Source organism: Alligator sinensis, unplaced genomic scaffold (genome assembly GCF_000455745.1).
Source record: "Alligator sinensis unplaced genomic scaffold, ASM45574v1 scaffold81_3, whole genome shotgun sequence".
NCBI classification, from domain to species: Eukaryota; Metazoa; Chordata; order Crocodylia; family Alligatoridae; genus Alligator; species Alligator sinensis.
The window spans coordinates 2,086,924-2,105,044 of record NW_005842088.1 but is presented as its reverse complement, the minus strand read 5'-3'; the positions used below and the strand labels follow the sequence as shown (position 1 = coordinate 2,105,044).

Genomic DNA, 18,121 nt, shown 5'->3' with positions numbered 1-18,121 from the left:
TTACTGGCCAGATGCTGCTCTCCAAAGCTGCCAGGCTTGCATATCGGGAATCAGATCGTGTTGGCCGATATGACTCGTTAATAATCAGCCCCAAAAAAACTGGCCCAAAAAAAATCTTTATCAGTGCACCCCTACTGCTTAGGATTTAAACGATCCTAGGTAAATTTAAAATAGTCCGAGTCATGAGTCTTACCCTTTTTGTTCATTAAAAAGCCGAAAAACTGCACAGCATTCTGACTGCAAGCCTCTTACTTTGAGGGCCTTCATAAGACAATCGTGGAGAGTCGTTCCATTTCGCACATTCACCTGTGAATTAAAGAAAATGTTATACAGGAAACCCTCGCTATTCGCGGGTTTGGCATTCGCTGTTTCAAATATTCGTGAATGCCGAACCCACACTTTAAATACACTTTATATGCTTACAGGAGCTCCTTGGATACTATGTGCTTGCTGCCGTCAGGCTCCTGCCAGAGCCACCGCACCCGTCCCCCCACCACTCCCAGCCACCGGGGGCACTGCGTTCATGAACGCAGTGCCTTATTTGTGGATTTCACCATTCGCAGGGGATATGAGAATGTATCCCCCCAAGAATAGTGAGGGTCACCTGTAGTTTAAAACGGTGAAGAATGTCAAAGGGTTACAAATTCAGATCCTCATGTTCTGCATAAAGAGACACACCACATACCATATACCACTACCATAAAGGATTACTTTATTAATTCAGTGACCCAAAGATTAATAGAATTGTGGCTGCCCAGTGGTAACTCATGTTCTTCTCTAAGTTTGCCGTGGGAAGGAAAAGGGGAAAAAATGCACACATTTCGGAAAAGTCAAGAAGAGTTAAGATACATACTTATTATGATATTAAATTCTTTCCCCTTCCCTAAGGTGGAACTGGCCAGTAGGAATTATCTGCATGCAACTTGAGCTGAGTTCCCTGTGTGTTAGATGCAGCTGAACCAGGGGTGGGCAAAATGCGACCCGCGGGCCAGATGCGGCCCACCAGGCCATTTCATCTGGCCTGCAGAGCCCATAAAAAATTAGAAAATTAATATTAATCTGCCCCTGGCTGCCTGTCATGCAGTCCTTGATGGCTTGTCAAAACTCAGTAAGCAGCCCTCCACCCAAAATAATTGCCTGCCCCTGGGCTGAACAAGGAGTGGTTTCTGTGGCAGGGCCCCTTTGGTGCCTGCCACTTTAAGAGCAGCAAACAGGTGCCTGATGAAGGTAGCCATTCTGGCCCAGGGATATAAACTGGGCTGCAGTTTGCTGCAGGAAGGAAGGAGACAACCAGTGCCTCCTCACCTGGGGCGGGGGGGCACATACCCCCCCATGGCCAATCACGCTGACCAGGGAGGGTCCCCTCGCAGCCGATCCCACTCCCACTCCCCAGCTGGCGCTCACAGGGTGGGCACCGGCACCCCTGCCTGCCCCCCCACCCACTACCTAAGCAGCAAGCACAGCTTGTCAGGGTGTGCACTGGCGCTCTCAGGGGGTGCATGTGCACCCCTGTGCACCCCCTATGTGTTGCCATTGGCAGGGGCTATGGGGAGGAGGTGACTCCTTGTCCTGGGTAAGATGTAAAACTGCACCCGTTAGGGAAGGATGGTCTGGTGGGGCTCCTAGTGGAATGGGAGCTGCCAGGAAATGCCAGGCCAGTTACCTCCCAGGTGAAAGGCAGGTCGGGGCACCTTAATAACCCCAGCCCCACATCCCTGGTGGCATTCTAGCGAGCAGGGGGAGCCCAGGGCTCAGGCTGGAGGAGGGACCCTGTGTGAGGGTGAGTGAGGAGGCCCAGTGGGGGTATAGTGGCCCAGTGAGGGGCAAGGAGCAAAATAGGCCTACAGTCGTACAATCGCTCAGTCAATGATCAGGTTAGGCTAGCGGGAGATATCCAAAAGACTGCGCCAGGGCTGACCGAGGCAAGGAGAGCTAAGCCTGAAGCCAGGTGAGGCCGGGCAGCATGAGTGTGGCCCCTGAGAGAGGGCAGTATGAAAGAGGCTGGATGAGAGCCAGCGGAGTGAGCAGGACCCCGGTGAGAGAGAGGTAGTGTGCGAGCGGCCCTCCGGGGCTGTGGAAAGAGCTATAACTGTGTGCCCAGTTTGCTCTGGCCATAGGCCAGAGAAGTAATACCAGAGAAACATCTGCAAAGCATGGGACCCGTGGAGGGCAGGTCGGAGCAGGTATTAGGCCCTTGTCAGCAGGGTGAGTAATGGGTAGCCTCCCGCCTTTGTAACAACTCTCATTTTTCCATCAAGGTGTGGCAGGTGAGTGAAGCAGTTAGTTACCCCAGGAGCAGTGCAGCTGGCAAAGACCAGATGAGGAGGCCACCCTGTTACAGTTTCATTGAAGCAGTCTAACAGACTCCCTTTCTTTGACTCCTATCTTCTCAAAAGAAATAGCTCAAACCTTAAATCTATTTCCTTTGCTTTAACTGTCTTCTGTATATTGTGTCAGCAGCCAACTGCAGGGTATTCTTGCCTGTGCAATTACAGCAGTGAATTGTGAGATAAGGTAGCTTAAGACAGTGATCGTGGTCCACGGGCCAGATGCCCAGAGATTGGAAACTAGCTAATGTGGTCCGTATCTATAAGAACAGGAGAAAGAAGGACCCAGGAAACTATAGGCCCATAAGGGTCTTCTGTATATTGTGTCAGCAGCCAACTGCAGGGTATTCTTGCCTGTGCAATTACAGCAGTGAATTGTGAGATAAGGTAGCTTAAGACAGTGATCGTGGTCCACGGGCCAGATGCCCAGAGATTGGAAACTAGCTAATGTGGTCCGTATCTATAAGAACAGGAGAAAGAAGGACCCAGGAAACTATAGGCCCATAAGGGTCACATCGGTCTTGGGGAAAATCCTTGAAAAAATCATTAAGGAGCACATCTGAGGGGCCAGCAGGGGAGATCATGCCCAGGGGAAATCAACATGGGTTCATCAAAAGCAGGTCCTGCCAGACCAACCTGATGGCCTTTTGTGACCAGGTAACTAAATCCCTGGATGATGGCGTCACCGTGGACGTAGTCTTTCTGGACTTTAAGAAGGCCTTTGACACCATCTCTCACCCCATTTTCATCAATAAACCGAGCGACTGTGGCAGTGATGCCTACACAGTTGGATGGGTCAAAAATTGGCTGATGGGGCACACCCAAAGAGTGGTGGTGGACGGGTCGTACTCGACCTGGCGGGATGTGAACAGTGGGGTCCCCCAGGGCTCGGTCCTGGGGCCTACACTGTTCAACATCTTCATCAACGACTTGGACGAGGGGGTGGAAAACATGTTGTCCAAGTTTGCCGATGACGGTAGGCACGTTTGAAGGAAAAGAGAGGCTGCAATTAGACTTGGACAGACTACAGAAGTGGGCAGATGGTAATGGGATGGGGTTCAATGTAGATAAATGCAGGGTGCTGCACCTTGGGGGAAGGAATCCACAGCATACATACAAGCTGGGGAGCTCCCTGCTTGTGAGCACAGAGGTGGAAAGGGATCTTGGAGTCATTACTGACTCAAAGATGAGCATGAGCCGCCAATGCCAGACCGCAGCCAGAGAAGCCAACCATACCTGCATCCAAAGATGCATCTCAAGCCGGTCCAGAGAGGTGTTACTCCTCCTCTACGTGACACTGGTCCGGCCTCAACTGGAGTACTGCGTTCAGTTCTGGGCATCGCACTTTAAGAAGGATGTGGCCTGCCTTGAGAGGGTTCAGAGGAGGGCCACCAACTTGGTTGGAGGGCAAAAGGGCAGGCCCTATGAGGAGAGGTTGAGGGACTTGAACCTGTTCAGCCTCAGCAAGTGGAGGCTGAGGGGGGATTCGGTGGCTGCCTACAAACTCGTTAGGGGAGATCAGCACCAAATAGGAAGAGCCCTATTCTCCCCAGCAGCACCTGGGGTGACGAGGAACAATGGCCAGAAGCTGCTAGAGAGTAGGTTCAGGTTAGAGATTAGGAGGCACTATTTCACAGTCAGGGTAGCTAGGATCTGGAACCAACTTCCTAGGGCAGTGGTCCTCGCTCCTACCTTGGGTAAATTCAAAAAGAGGTTGGATGAACACCTGTCTAGGGTCATGTGATTCCAGCGTGTGCTCCAACCAGTGACCGGGGGGGGGTTAGACTAGATGATCTATTCAGGTCCCTTCTGACCCCTAACTACTATGAAGATGTAAGTGGGAAGTATGGAGTTAGATTGGGGTGGACAAAATACGGTCTGCAGGCCAGATCCAGCCTGCCAGCTGACTGGATCCAGCCTGCGGGCAAGCACTCACCAACTGATTGTATCCAGCCTCACCAGTGGCTGCCCCTGCTGTGCTACGCATGGGGTCAAGTCCCACCCACGATCATCTGGGGCAGCACGTGCTATGTTCCCAGCCTCCCCTGCCAGGGTCACCAACCCCAGCTAGTAGGCACAGCTTTAGGGCAGGGCTGTTGCTGCCACTACCGCAGCTGCCCAGGGAACTGCTGGGGGCTCCCTCAGCCTCCAGCAACTCCTCCTCCTGTCCCTGCCTCAGTGTTCTGGGCAGCAGGTGAGGGGGGGAAGCTGCAGCACTGACAGGAGTGGGGTGGGCTTTGCCTGCAGCTCACTTCGGTTCTGCTCATGCATGGCTGGGCAAGGGAGTGTGTGGGTGGAGTGGGGGCATGAAGGAGCTTGGCTGCTGACAAAGCCCCACCAGGCAGGCATGGGACAGGCAGGTGGGGTGTGAGCAGCAGCAAAAGCCAGCATGCATTTGGTGTGGCCCCACTGGGCAGGCACATGGGATGGACACAGCAGCAGGAGCCAGTGTAGGCTCAGCTGCAGCTCCACCGGGCAGGTATGGGACAAACCAAGAGAGCCAGCAGCACCAGGCTCACCTCCCTGCCCCTCTCCCCTGTCCTAGGGGCTTCTCTTGCTGCCTGTCTGCAGAAGCTGCTGTCCTGACCTTTGCAGTGTGCTGCAAACCAAGCTGGCAACACTGATCCCCATCCCCGTCCCTACAGAAGGGCTGGGCTCAGCCATGTCAAAGAGCAGGCGGGGAGGAAGCCCCACATGTGCACACCCTACCTACCTACACCCTACACATGCACCCCCCATCATAACCACACACACCCCCAGAGTCCCTCACACTCCAGCCACACACCCCACCATACCCACACACACCCCCAAGCACCTCATCACTCTACCATACCCACACACATCCAACACTGTCCCATATACCCCAGCCATACATCCCGCACCCCTCCACACTCACATCAACCATGCACTCCCCCAACCCTCCATACAATATACAAGCAACCCTCCCCTCACTGCCACCTCCTAAAAGGCATACTTCCTGGGCAAGGGGAGAGACTTCCAGTAGCAAAGGCCAGGGGGTGGGACTTCCAGTCATAAGATGGTGACCAGGGGGTGGGGTACCTGTCAAGGGGCGGGGCTACCCTTGTGGCCCTTGACACCTCACCAAAACTTAAGTGGCCCTCCAACTGAAATAACTGCGCACCCCTGAGTTACATAGTATTGCATGCATAAGAGAAAAGAAGTCATGAGATTTAGCAGATATGAAGTTCCTTCTGGGAAGGCAGGTCATATGTCTGACTTTAGGACAGGTCTACAAAGCTCTTATCCAATACAGGTTAAAGGCAGAGTCAGACTGTAAGATATGGACATATCTGGTCACTGATCTGCAAATGCATTTGGTTAATGTCTTTATAAGACACAACACCCCATCAGGCAATCTTAACACTGTATTAACAATGCTTTTTGGTCACTGCATTTCTAATTTTATCAGGAAAAAATGCTATTTGTGGGAGTTAATTATGTAACTTATGCCTAGGGAAAGGAAATTGTACAGCTGCCAAGTACTACTGTACTAATCATGTACTTTGTTACAGAGGAATGAAGATTAGGGTCATGCTAACTCTACCAACAAGGTTGATAAAAGAAGTCACAGGTAAGAGCCCTGGACAGAGCAACAGTTGCCACAGCACTTTAAATTGCTGCTGTGAACAGGCTGGAGTACTAGACAGGCTTTCAGGGGCATGCTTTCCAGCCAGAGGACAATAACTGAACTGCTCAGCCCTGCAACTCTTTACCTCCTCCGCTCATGGGAGAGGCACCTGTCAGTAAACCCATGCAATGACAGCCTATCACCACCCCTACAGGGGCACAAGCATATACAGATCCCCAGGGCTCAATGACTGCAAACACAGCTGCCTGCCTTCCTGACCCCCAACTCATACTCCACCAGCACTTTCCCCTATACTCCCCTTCTCGGGGCTGGGGGGAGGGGGGGGGTGTACATGACACAGAGCACTGTGGGAGCCTGGGCAACAGAGACCCTCCCATAGCATTATGGTGCAATGTACATGTGACATGTAGCACTATAAAATGTAGTGCTACAGAGAAGTTCCTGCCTAGCTCAAATGCCCCCAAATTTGGATTAACAACATTACATTTATCTTCATGAGGCACACCAAATTTCAAAGTAAACAATCAACCTGTGGGTATTCGGGCACTTGGAAGAGATGACTTTTAAAGAGAAAAGGGTTTTCAAGGAGGTGTGAAATAGCACACCATGATACTCCTCCTAGCTACATGAAAATGCCCCATTGCTTTTATCAGAGCCAGAAACAATTGCTGTGCCCAAATTCTTCATACACATCTATCTACCCCAATGTCAACAAACAAAAGCTTGTCAAATGCATCAAGCATATCTGTTCCCAAATCTTCATACCTCTCAGTACTTGGTGGGTATGTGCACAAAGGGGCAAGAGTTTCCCAAATACTGGATGAAAGAGACATCATAGGAGTGATAAATGCCCAGAAGCTGCAGTATATGCATGAGGAAAGCTGGAGGAGATCACACCCACTGCACACATGGTAAAACTTCTCCCCCCATCCCAGTTACCACATGGGGTGTAGGTAGAGTGGTTCAAAGACCCTCAAATCCCATTTCCACAGAAACAGAAGAAACAGGCTCAGATGCACCCAGAGGTACCACCCACCACCTTCATCCTATCATTTATTCTAACACTTAGCCCCCTTTCCAGCATCCTTCACTCAGTCACAAGCCTCCTCCCTTTTTCATCTCCATTTATAATTTTATTTTGCTTTTAAAATGGTTTGGGATCTTTCTGTGTTTTCTGATATACTGAGATTATAAAAGAATACAGCCCCTTTGATATAGGCAGATTATAAATAGCAGGATGCTTTATTCTCCATTATCAGCCTACCAAATGACTACTCAGGATCAGTTTAAAAAACAAAACAAAGGCTGGTTGTAAGTCTGATTCAATAGTGACTGCATGTCCTTGAACCACCCATCTCCTGTGAAAACTGGCAGACTAAAACAGTGCTTTTCAACCTTTTTCAATTCAAGAAACCCCTCAAAGTGCCAGCTCTTAACTTTTGCTCTTTTTTTACTATGGAGAAATAGGGCCATTATTTTGTTACAAAGAACTCATAACAGATTGGAATGTTTTTGACATTGTTAGATGTTCAAACACCTACATGTGATTCACAAGATAAACCTGGAGACTTCAGATAGGAATCCACAGTGATAATATTGTGCCACGCCCTTAAAATGATCTTGGGGTACCCCAAGTGAGAATAACCAGAGTAGATGTTCTTTTGACTACTCCCCCAACCTCCCCATCAACACCCTATACTGAGCACCATACTATTTACTGGGTATCATTTTCAATTTTGCTTCCCCAACAGGTTGCAAATGCCATGGACCATATGGAGTTTTCAGCAATTGAAACATACACAAATGTTTTAAAGTGTCTCCCTATCTTCTGAAAACTGAATAGAACCAAAGAAGCTGCAGTGGCAGAGTACAATCATCACTTCCCCAGAAAGGCTGCATATTCTGCTCCTCAAAGGACACAGAACTTATGTAGACAGTCTTTAAACCTACCAACCTGGGCCATAAGCAAAAAGAACTTTTAAATTGTGGTATTTGAGTAGAAAGGCTGAATTAAAAATGTCGTCTTTATGTGCGAATCACATAAATCAAAAATAGCAGATGACTGTTGGACAGTTCAGCCCCTACACTACATGAGCAGTCAGAGGCTCAGAAATTATGCCTCTGACCGTTAAGCTCAATATGCCTCTTGAGCTTGGCCCAAAGGGAAGGTAAGAGGAAGACTGAATGATATATAGACTTTATAAGCAGTATTCTAAATTTAGCAAGTGTCATTTTATTCTTTTGTTTTGAGATGACTTAATCAGGTGTAGAAATTGTCTGATGAGTGCAACAACAATCCACAGTCACATTTGGATAGCGTGTGGGGTTTCCTCCACCCCTCCCCTTTAAAAAAAATCTCCAAAGATTCACTAGATACTCCTTAATTATAAATAAAAGACAGTTCTATATTTAAGTAAATCAAACATTTAGACCCAAAACAGGTTTGGGGCTGTATGTTCCATTTGGTGGCTCTCAGATTAAAAAACTCAACATTTAGGTTGCTATTCTCCTAGCAATGTAGAAGCAAAAAAATATTCTCAGAGAAAATTTGAAGCAACTTAATACATTAAAAGGACTGTTGAGGGTGGGTGGGGTTGAGCTATATTACAACTCATTTGTAAGGACTGGCATAGAAGTGCAGTATGCAACAATAGGTTTACTAAATCGTCACATAGTTCGTTCATGGCATGTTAAGCAACTCTGTCAGACCAGAATATTTCATCATGCCTACATCAGCAAGTGCATGTGCAAGGAACTTCTGACCCACTTAATTATTTATTTTCTTTAAATGTACTATTTTTCCTGTTGAACAGGGTTTGTTTTTTATTTGACCTACATAAGAAGACCACTCACTGGTAGCACTGTAGACTAGCAGTGTTCAAGGCTTTGACCCTCCAGACCAAATGGATGGTGCTTTCTGGCCCTGGCACACAGGGATCAGGCCCTGCACCCCATAATGTGCCCAACCTAATGCGCAGGTTCACAACTTGTGGGGCTCCCCATGACCCATAGCAAGCCCTGCAAGGTGGATAATAGTACTGGTGGCTAGATCTGGCCCCTAGGCCAGGGATTCAACACTTCTATTGTAATTAGCATTACCTTGAAGGAAGGAAAGGTGCAAATTAGGATTTCAAGCAGCCTTGTTAAAAGTTTTGACAATATTTTTTCTTATAGCTTCCAAGGAAAGACCCTGAGGAATTCAAGGTTAGCCCCTTATCAGTGTATTACATTGCAGACATCAATACAGATCAAACCTACATTAAAATCACACTATATTCTAGATTTCACAGAGGAATGGATACCTGCATGAATGAAGCGTGCCCCCAGAGGCTGGGGGGGCATGGCAACTGCCCACAGGTGGCGGCAGCAGCAGTGGGGGGAGCTGGCGAGTGCCAACTGGCAGTCAGCGACCACCTGCAGACACCACCAGCAGTGTTAGTGGCAAGAGGGGGGAGGCGAGGTGGCGAGCAGCAACCTCCCACAGGTGCTGCAGGCAGTCAGGGGCGCTTCTTTCAGGGGGTGCATCGTCAGTCTCAGGAGATGCACATGCACCGTCTACGCATCACCAATAGATACCCGTATTGCAGGTTAGGTTAGCCTATTCCTGAAATGTCTTTATCCTTACATATTTGATTGTAAATGGCCCATGTTAGAACCTTTTATTTTTCAAATAGTATTACTACATTCTACATTACAGTAAAAGCTGTATTATCTGACACTTTACCATCCAGAATGCTCCATTAACTGGCATCTGTCATAGACGGCATCTGTTGTTACGATCATGGGTCTTCCAGTTTTGCCAAGTCCCACTTCCTCCTTGAGGACCACGGCCCAGGCCAAAGCAGCCTGCATGGGCCCCCCCCTCTGTCCCCCGGCACACTGATGCTAGGGAGTGAAAGCCCTGGTGCACCGGCAAAGATGCCTCCAACCTACTGGAGATAAACTCTCAGATAACTGGCATATTTGATTAACCAGCACCCCCCCATTCCCCATGGATGCCAGATAGTAGTACAGTAAAAGCTCTGTTATTTTAAAAATAGTATTACTACAGCCTTTAGCATTAAACAGAGGGTGACTTATCTAGGCATGGAAAAACTTTTCAGTGTTATTTAGCATTTCTATTGCTAAATAAGTCAAACTTACCACCGTGCGTTGCTTGTTAGGCAAAAAAACCCGAATAGTACTGCTAGTCTTGGAGGTGTCTGAGAGTTTGCCATCATCAGACGCTCGGCGCTGATAACCAAACTGCTGAACAATAGTAGGCGAAATACAGTTCGATCCATCAAAGACAGAATCCTTGAATCCAAAACCATTACTGATGGTCTTCCAAGCTCCCTGAATATGCTCCATTGATACCGTCTAAGCAGTAACAAAATCTGCAATAAAACACAGGAAAAAAGTTACATCTTCAGTGTCAGTTTTTTAAACAATGGGTATGGACAACAGGGATGAGAATGTTAAATAATTAATTGTTTAACCCATGGGTAGGCAACGTTTTTGGCCGGAGTGCAGAAAAAACCTCAACATCTAGCTTGTAAGGTGCTGGAATGCCAGAGAAACAGAACTGGGGCAGGGGGTACATGGCAGAACACACTACATATTAATATCGTTAATAATCATAAATAGTTTTAGTAAATACCAGGTTTTCTAAAAATTGTAAACCTGGTGACAATAAATAAAACTTAATATACTACACGTGCGCACAAAACTAGACACACGCATGCAGACACAGGGCTGGGCTGCTGGGCCGCAGGACAAAATCAAACCCAACAATGCCCTGGGCCTGTCGCAGCCCCTGTGCTTCCTTAGGAAGCTAGCGCTCAGGCTGCAACGCGGCTCACTCTGAGGCCCTGGCCCAGAGCCCACCCAGTCAGTTAGTTGCAGGGGCTGGGCTCAGAACAGGGTGGGCAGTGGTGGTCTGGGCAGCACTGGAAGTGTGGCTATGCGGGGGTGGAGGGAGTATCAAGGCAAATTTTGGGGTGGCCCCCTGGGGCTGCCCTGCTGACTGCCTGTGCTGGGCGCTGCATCCTGTTCCCACCCCACTACCGCCGAGCCCAGCGGGTCCTGGGAGCAGGCAGGACGCCGGGGGCAAGGGACGAAGCCGGAGACAACTAAAAGCGGGTGCTGTCCTCAGCTCGTCCTGTCAGGCGCAGCCGAATGCCGCGCAGCCCTTGGGGTGGCAGCGGGACCCGGCTCACGTGACATGGGAGGTCACGCAAGCCGTCCTGCGGGGCTGAGCAGCTCCCCTCCCCTTCTCCACCCGCCTGTCCAAAGCAAGGGACCTCAGGCCACAGAAAATGGCTTCGCAGGCCGCATGTTGGACAAGCCTGCACTATACTATAATGTCTTTATGATCCTGTGGGTATACAAATTAGCTAAAACCTGAACTCTGTCCCCACATGAAGCAGGTTTTAAAGTTGAATCAGCATTGCTATATATTTGTATTATTAGAGAATCAGGTACAAGGTAACCTAGGGGATAGTGAACATCAGTTGACAGGAATTCACTATCCGGCATAAGGTGAAAAAGACCATTAGTAGGGCAGTAGTGCTAGACTTCCAGAAGGCCAACTTCAATGAGCTCAGGAGATTAGTTAGGGTGAGACTGAAAGGTAATCACTTCTGTGAGTTGGGAGTCCAAGAAGGGTGGGAGTTCCTCAAGGGACTGATCCTACAGGCGCAGGGGGGTACCAACCCAGTATATACAAAGGGAGGCAAGAGAACCAAAAAACCTTCTTAGCTGAGCAGGGAAATCCAGGAGAGCCTACAGAGGAAAAAAAAAGAGGACAACAGGCTGTGGAAGGAGGGGGCAGCCACCAAGGAAGAGTATACCTGCTTGGCTCAAACTTGCATGGAAGCAGTGAGGAAGGCCAAAGCAGTTACAGAACTCAAGTTGGCAACGAAGATTAAAGATAATGAAAAGTTCTTCTTTAAGTACATAGGGAGCAGGAAGAAAGCGCAGGGTAACATAGGGCCGCTACAGAATGGACTAGGGCAACTCATAACTGATAGGATGGACAAAGCAGAGCTCTTAAATAATTTCTTTGCTTCTGTTTTCCTGGACATGGGTACAAGTACTCCCAGTGAGTCTTTAGTCTAGAGTGAGAGTAATAGCAATCCACCAATGGTTAGCACTGACCTAGTGAAAGAGCACTTGGAAGGGCTGAACGTATTTAAGTTGGCGGGCTCTGACGATCTTTACCCAAGGGTACTAAAGCAATTGACTGATGTCATAGCAAAACCACTGGTGCAACTGTTCGAGCACTCGGGACAGGTGCCAGAGGACTGAAAAAGTGCCAATGTGGTCCCTATTTTCAAGCAGGGGAGGAAGGAGGACCCAGGTAATTATAGGCCAGTTATCCTCACCTCTATTCTTGGCAACACCTTGGGATGGGGGGGCAGGAGGGGGGGGGTGGAAATCAAAGGAACACATTTGCAGGGGGCCAGCGAGCCACAGTATGGTAAGGGGCAACCAGCACGGGTTTATAGCAGGCCAATCTTGCCTGACTAACCTGGTCTCTGTTTATGACAAGGTCACAAAGTGCTTAGATGCAGGAGTAGAAGTAGATATTATTTACCTGGATTTTAAAAAGCCTTTTGACACAGTGTTGCACCCAATTCTTATGAGCAAACTGAGTAGCTGTAATGTGGATTTTTTTCACAGTAAGGTGGGTGAAAAGTTGGCTCACGGGACGCACCCAAAGAGTGGTGGTGTATGGGTCGGTTTCTACCTAGAGGGATGTGGGCAGTGGTGTCCCCCAAGGTTTTGTCCTTGGACCAGTACTGTTTAATATCTTCATCAGTGATTTGGATGAAGGTGTTGAAAGCACCTTGTCCAAATTTGCAGATGACACTAAACTATTGGGTACAGTTAACACACTGGAGGGCAGGGAGCAAATTCAGGCAGATCTGTACACAGACCAGTACAGACTGGTGAAGTGGGCGGATAAGAATAGGATGCAATTTAACAAGGATAAATGCAAGGTGCTGCACCTGGGGAGAAAGAATCTCCAACACCTATAGACTGGGAGGTACCATTCTGAGTACAACAGTGGAAAGAGATCTCAGTGTCCTGGTTGACGCAAAAATGAACACGAGCTGCCAATGTAACAAGCTAATAAGCAAGGCTAACTGCATTCTTTCTTGCATCAGCAGGTGCATCACGAGCAAGTCTAGGGAAGTGATAATTCCCCTCTATGTGGCATTGGTGAGGCCTCAGATCGAGTACTTCATCCAGTTTTGGGCGCCACACTTCAAGAGGGATGTGGATAACCTCGAGAGGGTCCAGGAGGGCTACTCGTATGGTTGAAGGCCTGCAGGTAAGACCCTATGAAGACAGACTGAGGGACCTGAATCTCTTCAACCTCTGCAACAGAAGGCTGAAGCGATCTTGTGGCTGTCTACAAACTCATCAGGGGGGCCAGCAGGGAATAGGGGGCACTCTGTTTACCAGGGTGCCCCTCAGGGTTACCAGAAATAATGGCCACAACTGAAGGAGAACAGATTTAGATTGGACATAAGGAAAATTCTTTACGGTGGGGGCTGCTAAAATATGGAATGGGCTTTCAAGGGAGATTGGATGGGCATCTGGCTGGGGTCACTTAACCCCAGCGCTCTTTCCTGCCCAGAGCAGGTGGTCAGACCCAATGATCTGCCAGGTCCCTTCCGACCCTAGAATCCTAGAAATCTATGAATCATGCAGATGTTAACAGTTACATGTAACAGTTTATCAGTACCCCCTGATATTTACTGGTCTTTAAAACAGAATGCCACCTAGAAACAGTACAATAACTTGTGTAATTCCTTATCAGTTGACCTGAAGCACTTTCACATGATGTCAAGTATAAACTACTTATACCATCAAATATACTTAACAGCATCACAACACATTTGCTGCTAATACATAACAAAAGTTCTCAACAATAAGAGCAAACTTGGTTACGTTTCTTCCACTGCCTGGACTGCCATTTGGACGCATCTCTGTATCTCTTTAAACCAGTATATTGCATGCACTAAAAAAAAAAAGTGCATATAATGGTATATGCTTTTCCAAGAACTGCATTTCTGGTGTAATTTCTGCCCAAAACTAAAACATGCGCTTCATTCAGAACTAAGCCAATGCAAAGTCTGAAACCAAATATTAAGTGTATAGGCAGTCCTCGGACTTACAACACAACTGCTTCCTGAAAGCCATGTCTTAAGTCTAAATGTAACTCGGAACCAACTCTCTCATAAGAAACAATGTTAACAAAGTGATAGACAGCGCTACCAATCCACATTTAACAAAAAGTAGCAACAAAAGTGAGTCTTAAAAGTAGAAATATGCAGTTATTTGTATACAGTACACATCTTATACCTGCTTTTAGATTAGATGCAGGCAAGGATGAACTATACAAACAAGCTGTGACATACATTCCAGTTTGTGGATAAACAAACTATTAATCCACAATCCAACTTTTCATCTGCAGTTTTGCAGTGGCAGTCCATTTATAATAGCTGAAATGGGAGCTTTCGTATTTCATCTCCCCTTTGAATTGAACATTCTGGTGCTCAGAGTCAAAAGGTACCACACACAAACGCCAGTCCTAAAAAAACAGTTCTACATGTAACAATTGAAAGTGTGGAACGCATGTTAGGTTCTAATTTCAATTTTTCAAAGTGAAAAAGTATCACAGAAAGAGATGCATCATAATACATCAGCTACAAAGATAATGGAAAGGTCCATTTTTTGATAGCAGGACCAACAGTGTAGTTGGGAAAAATGAGGAAGGGCAATTGATGGCTTACAGCTTGTTCAACACCTCTCCCAACTATATAGTTAGTACAACAAAAGATAACAAAAACACCCCCTTTTGTCTCGTACACTTCCTGTACCATCACGGTTACACCACAACTAACTGTACTACAATACAGTCATTTTTGATGCAGTTTTCTGAATGGTAAGTAGTGTATGCATTTTTCTTGGCCCACTCCTCCATGTATAGTTCTCTCTAAAAAAAAAAAAAAAAAACAATTTGAAAAAGCATGATTCTTCATTCTCAGTCTTTGCGTCATTGGTTCTTTGGAACCTCTTTCCTGCAATTACTGGAAATCTATTGTGTTCTGCAACCATGAGACACTGAGATGACTAGATTTCATAATTCAACAGCATCGGAACCTGGAGAAAAGAGCCAAGATTCCAGAAAAAAAAAAAGGGATGTGAGGGATTCTGTACCGCACATGATACTTTTCCTTTGATTCACTAATGAAACAATCCCTGGGCTTGGGGCCCTCAAGTAACAAGTGCCTTTCCATCTAATCTGAAGATCCTACAGCGTTTCATACGTTTTTGTTAATTGTGTTTTATTTCAATTGGGGTAACTATAAGGTTTGTTGCTCCTGTAAGCCACATTCACTGCACACAATAAGGGCTCCTTGAATTCCTCCACTTCTTGCCCCCCCTAAAATCCCCATGTGCCACCCTGTGTATACCCTTCTACTTCAGAGACACTTATTTTTCTCCTGAGCCTATAACAAAGTTCCCCATGCTCCCCATCCATATCAAGATCTCTGTATACACTTTCCCTGTACAATATCAGGGTCCCCCATTCCTTCCCATGAGGGGTTCTATGTGACCCCTGTTTTTATCTGCACTGTGTCAGTACAACAGAACACAGACTATCCAGAAATCAATTACCTGGAACATCAACATGGGAAATGATGGATTTCCCCATGCAGGCTAGCAGTGTTCCAGCCTGCTACTTGGGGCTGTGGGGACCCATCAAGCAGGGGGAACCACATGCACGGTGGATGCCCATGCATGTGGCAGCCAGAAAGCAGTGGAAAGCAGCTGCCTCTAGGTAAGTCTGTGGGGGTGCTGCACTGCCAAGATGAGGTTCCCCCTGTTCACCCAGCAGCAGCAAAGGGGGGGAGGGGAGAGAGGGGAAGGACACAGTCACAGCTGGACCAGTGTCCTGGTGAGCAAAGGGGGCAGGGCAGCTCTGATTTTCCATGATAAACAACCCAAATCAAATGCCAAAATTTACAGTTATTTAGAATTTATTTTATTATAATGATTGAGGCACTGGCAGGCTTCCAAATTGCTTTAAAACTGTAAATATATCAATAAAACACTGTTTTCAACTAATACATATATAATATTGGGGCGTTTCAATTTAACTGAAAAAAATGCAGATTTTGACAGGTTTTATCAGGAAATTTGCTGTTTTAAAAACAGAGAAAACTAGGATCTCTGGATCAACTAGCAATTCCAGAGGTGATTGAACCTGTTAACTATTGTCTCCCACATTTTCTCCTTTAAGGTTTCCTGTTTTTCACTAAAATTGTATAATGTAGATTCCCTCGTTCGCACAGCACATTAATCTTGACATGCCAAAGGGGCACCTTTTTTAAAAAAAATCTATATATAGATACAAAGAACAGATCTAACTCTCCAACTTATTTTGAAGCAGACAATACACATCAGCTCAGATGCTGGTCCTGTGACTACCCATATGAAAGCAGTTACCCAACGTTTAGGAATTTTAGACCAGTTAAAGATGTATTGTGTATTGTAGAGATATGCTAACTACTTATTCACCATCAAAGAGACATGGCCTTTTAAGCCTTGTTTCTGACAAGCAAACAAACACCACATCTGACAATCAAGGCCTTGTTACACCTTACGCTGTAAGCCAAAACAAATGTTAATCGGCTTGGTGTTGTTTGGCTTAGAAGTGCAGTCGCACATTAAGGTGAAAAACCATCTCTGGCTGTCCTTTATCTGCACAGCTGTGACTTGCCACTGGAGGCTTGGTAAGCAGGGAAGGACTAGGCACTAGATGCAGGGCTGGCTCATTGCTTGAGCTCTGAGAGGCCTGATTCTTTTTTTCTCTGGAGCCTGCCCCCCTGTGCCACCCCTGCCTGGGTTGTCAGCCAGTTGGACACTGCCTGAGCTCTGAGAAAAAGATCGGGCCCCATGGAGCTCAGGTGGTGCCTGGACAGTGGCAGCACAATAGGGAAGCGGGGGGTGGGGAAAGGAACGGGCAAACAGCCTGGGAAAATAGAGTCTGCTACTGGAGAAGTAACAGAAGTCCTAGGAAACTGTAAATAGTCCAAGATACTTTTGTATGCAATTGGTGGGATTAAACTTTGTATTAATTGCATTTTTAATTGCAAAGACTTAATTTAGAATCTTCCTTTTCAGCAATACATCTGTGGTCCTCGAATGTGGAGAGGTTGGGAAAAAACACCAGTATTATCTTAATAATGAGGGCAAGACCTCAACAATTTTTAGAGGGACTGAGCTCTTCTTTTCTTAAGTGCACTCCCTCAGGTGCTGGAAAATCTGTTAACTCATTTTGACAATTCTAAATGTGAAGTCATTCAAATGTTACAAGTCACTTGCAACAGCATTCTCCCATTTGTCCTTTTTTCCTACTTGCACTTGTTCTTGCATTTAAACTAAATTAAAACAAGAGTCTCGAATTTGTGCTCTTTCAGTAAAGGTTTCAGATGCACCTAAATCCCAGTAACTTTCATTGGCACTTGAACTCCTTTCTAAGATGGGTACTTTTGAAAGTGTTTGAATCTTTTCATACTGCAGTGACTGGAACCAACTGTTCTTGTGCTTAATGAAAAGGTAGAACCAGGTTAGTGCTGATGGTTCACGGAGAATTCCAACTACTAGTGTATTCTGTTTGTATTCTATAAATTGCGCTTTAAATAGGAAATGTGGCGAATGTTAAAACACATTTGTAATGTGCGTTTTGTTTTTAAAGGGGCAAATCTAAACAAACTACAGGCACATCTACACATGCAAACACGTGCGCTTGCAGCAGCTCAAACAGAAGAGGTGCAAATTTGAGCTGGGGCTTTTCCCCCTCAGTCCATGTGCATATGCCTGGCTCCTCCCGGATCTGCAGCCAGGAGGAGCCACCTGTGCTAGCCGCAGCAGTATAAAAACCTGCCCTGACTGGCAGTGCAGGGCTACCTGCCCTCAGGAGTTTGAGGCCCAGCCACTTGGTGGCTGGGGATGCTAGTTCCTTGTGTCAGCTACACTGCTGAAGCAGCATCCCAAATTCACTTTTTAAAATACCCCAAAATCCAGAGAGAGACACAGAGACACAGACGGAGGGGGAGGGATCAGATGGGCAGTGGAGTAGCATCATATGCGCATTTAACTTACACAAATTCAATTATGCCGG

At 46.9% G+C, this 18,121-nt stretch overlaps 1 protein-coding gene across 3 annotated transcripts in view; it reads right to left on the bottom strand.

Moving 5' to 3' along the window:
* RAF1 (Raf-1 proto-oncogene, serine/threonine kinase) overlaps positions 1-18,121 on the bottom strand; it is a 91,189-nt gene that overhangs the window by 55,841 nt on the left and 17,227 nt on the right. The window contains exons 1-3 of one of the 3 annotated variants that reach the window (XM_006023895.3): positions 11,557-11,699; positions 10,081-10,313; positions 194-306 (exon numbers count right to left, since the gene is read on the bottom strand). In XM_006023895.3, the coding sequence (XP_006023957.1) occupies positions 194-306; positions 10,081-10,287 (320 nt within the window). In that variant the 5' untranslated portion in view covers positions 10,288-10,313; positions 11,557-11,699. Of the gene's footprint in view, positions 1-193; positions 307-10,080; positions 10,314-11,556; positions 11,700-18,121 lie in introns of those variants that run through there. The other 2 variants (XM_006023896.3, XM_025204538.1) reach the window with 2 other exon arrangements.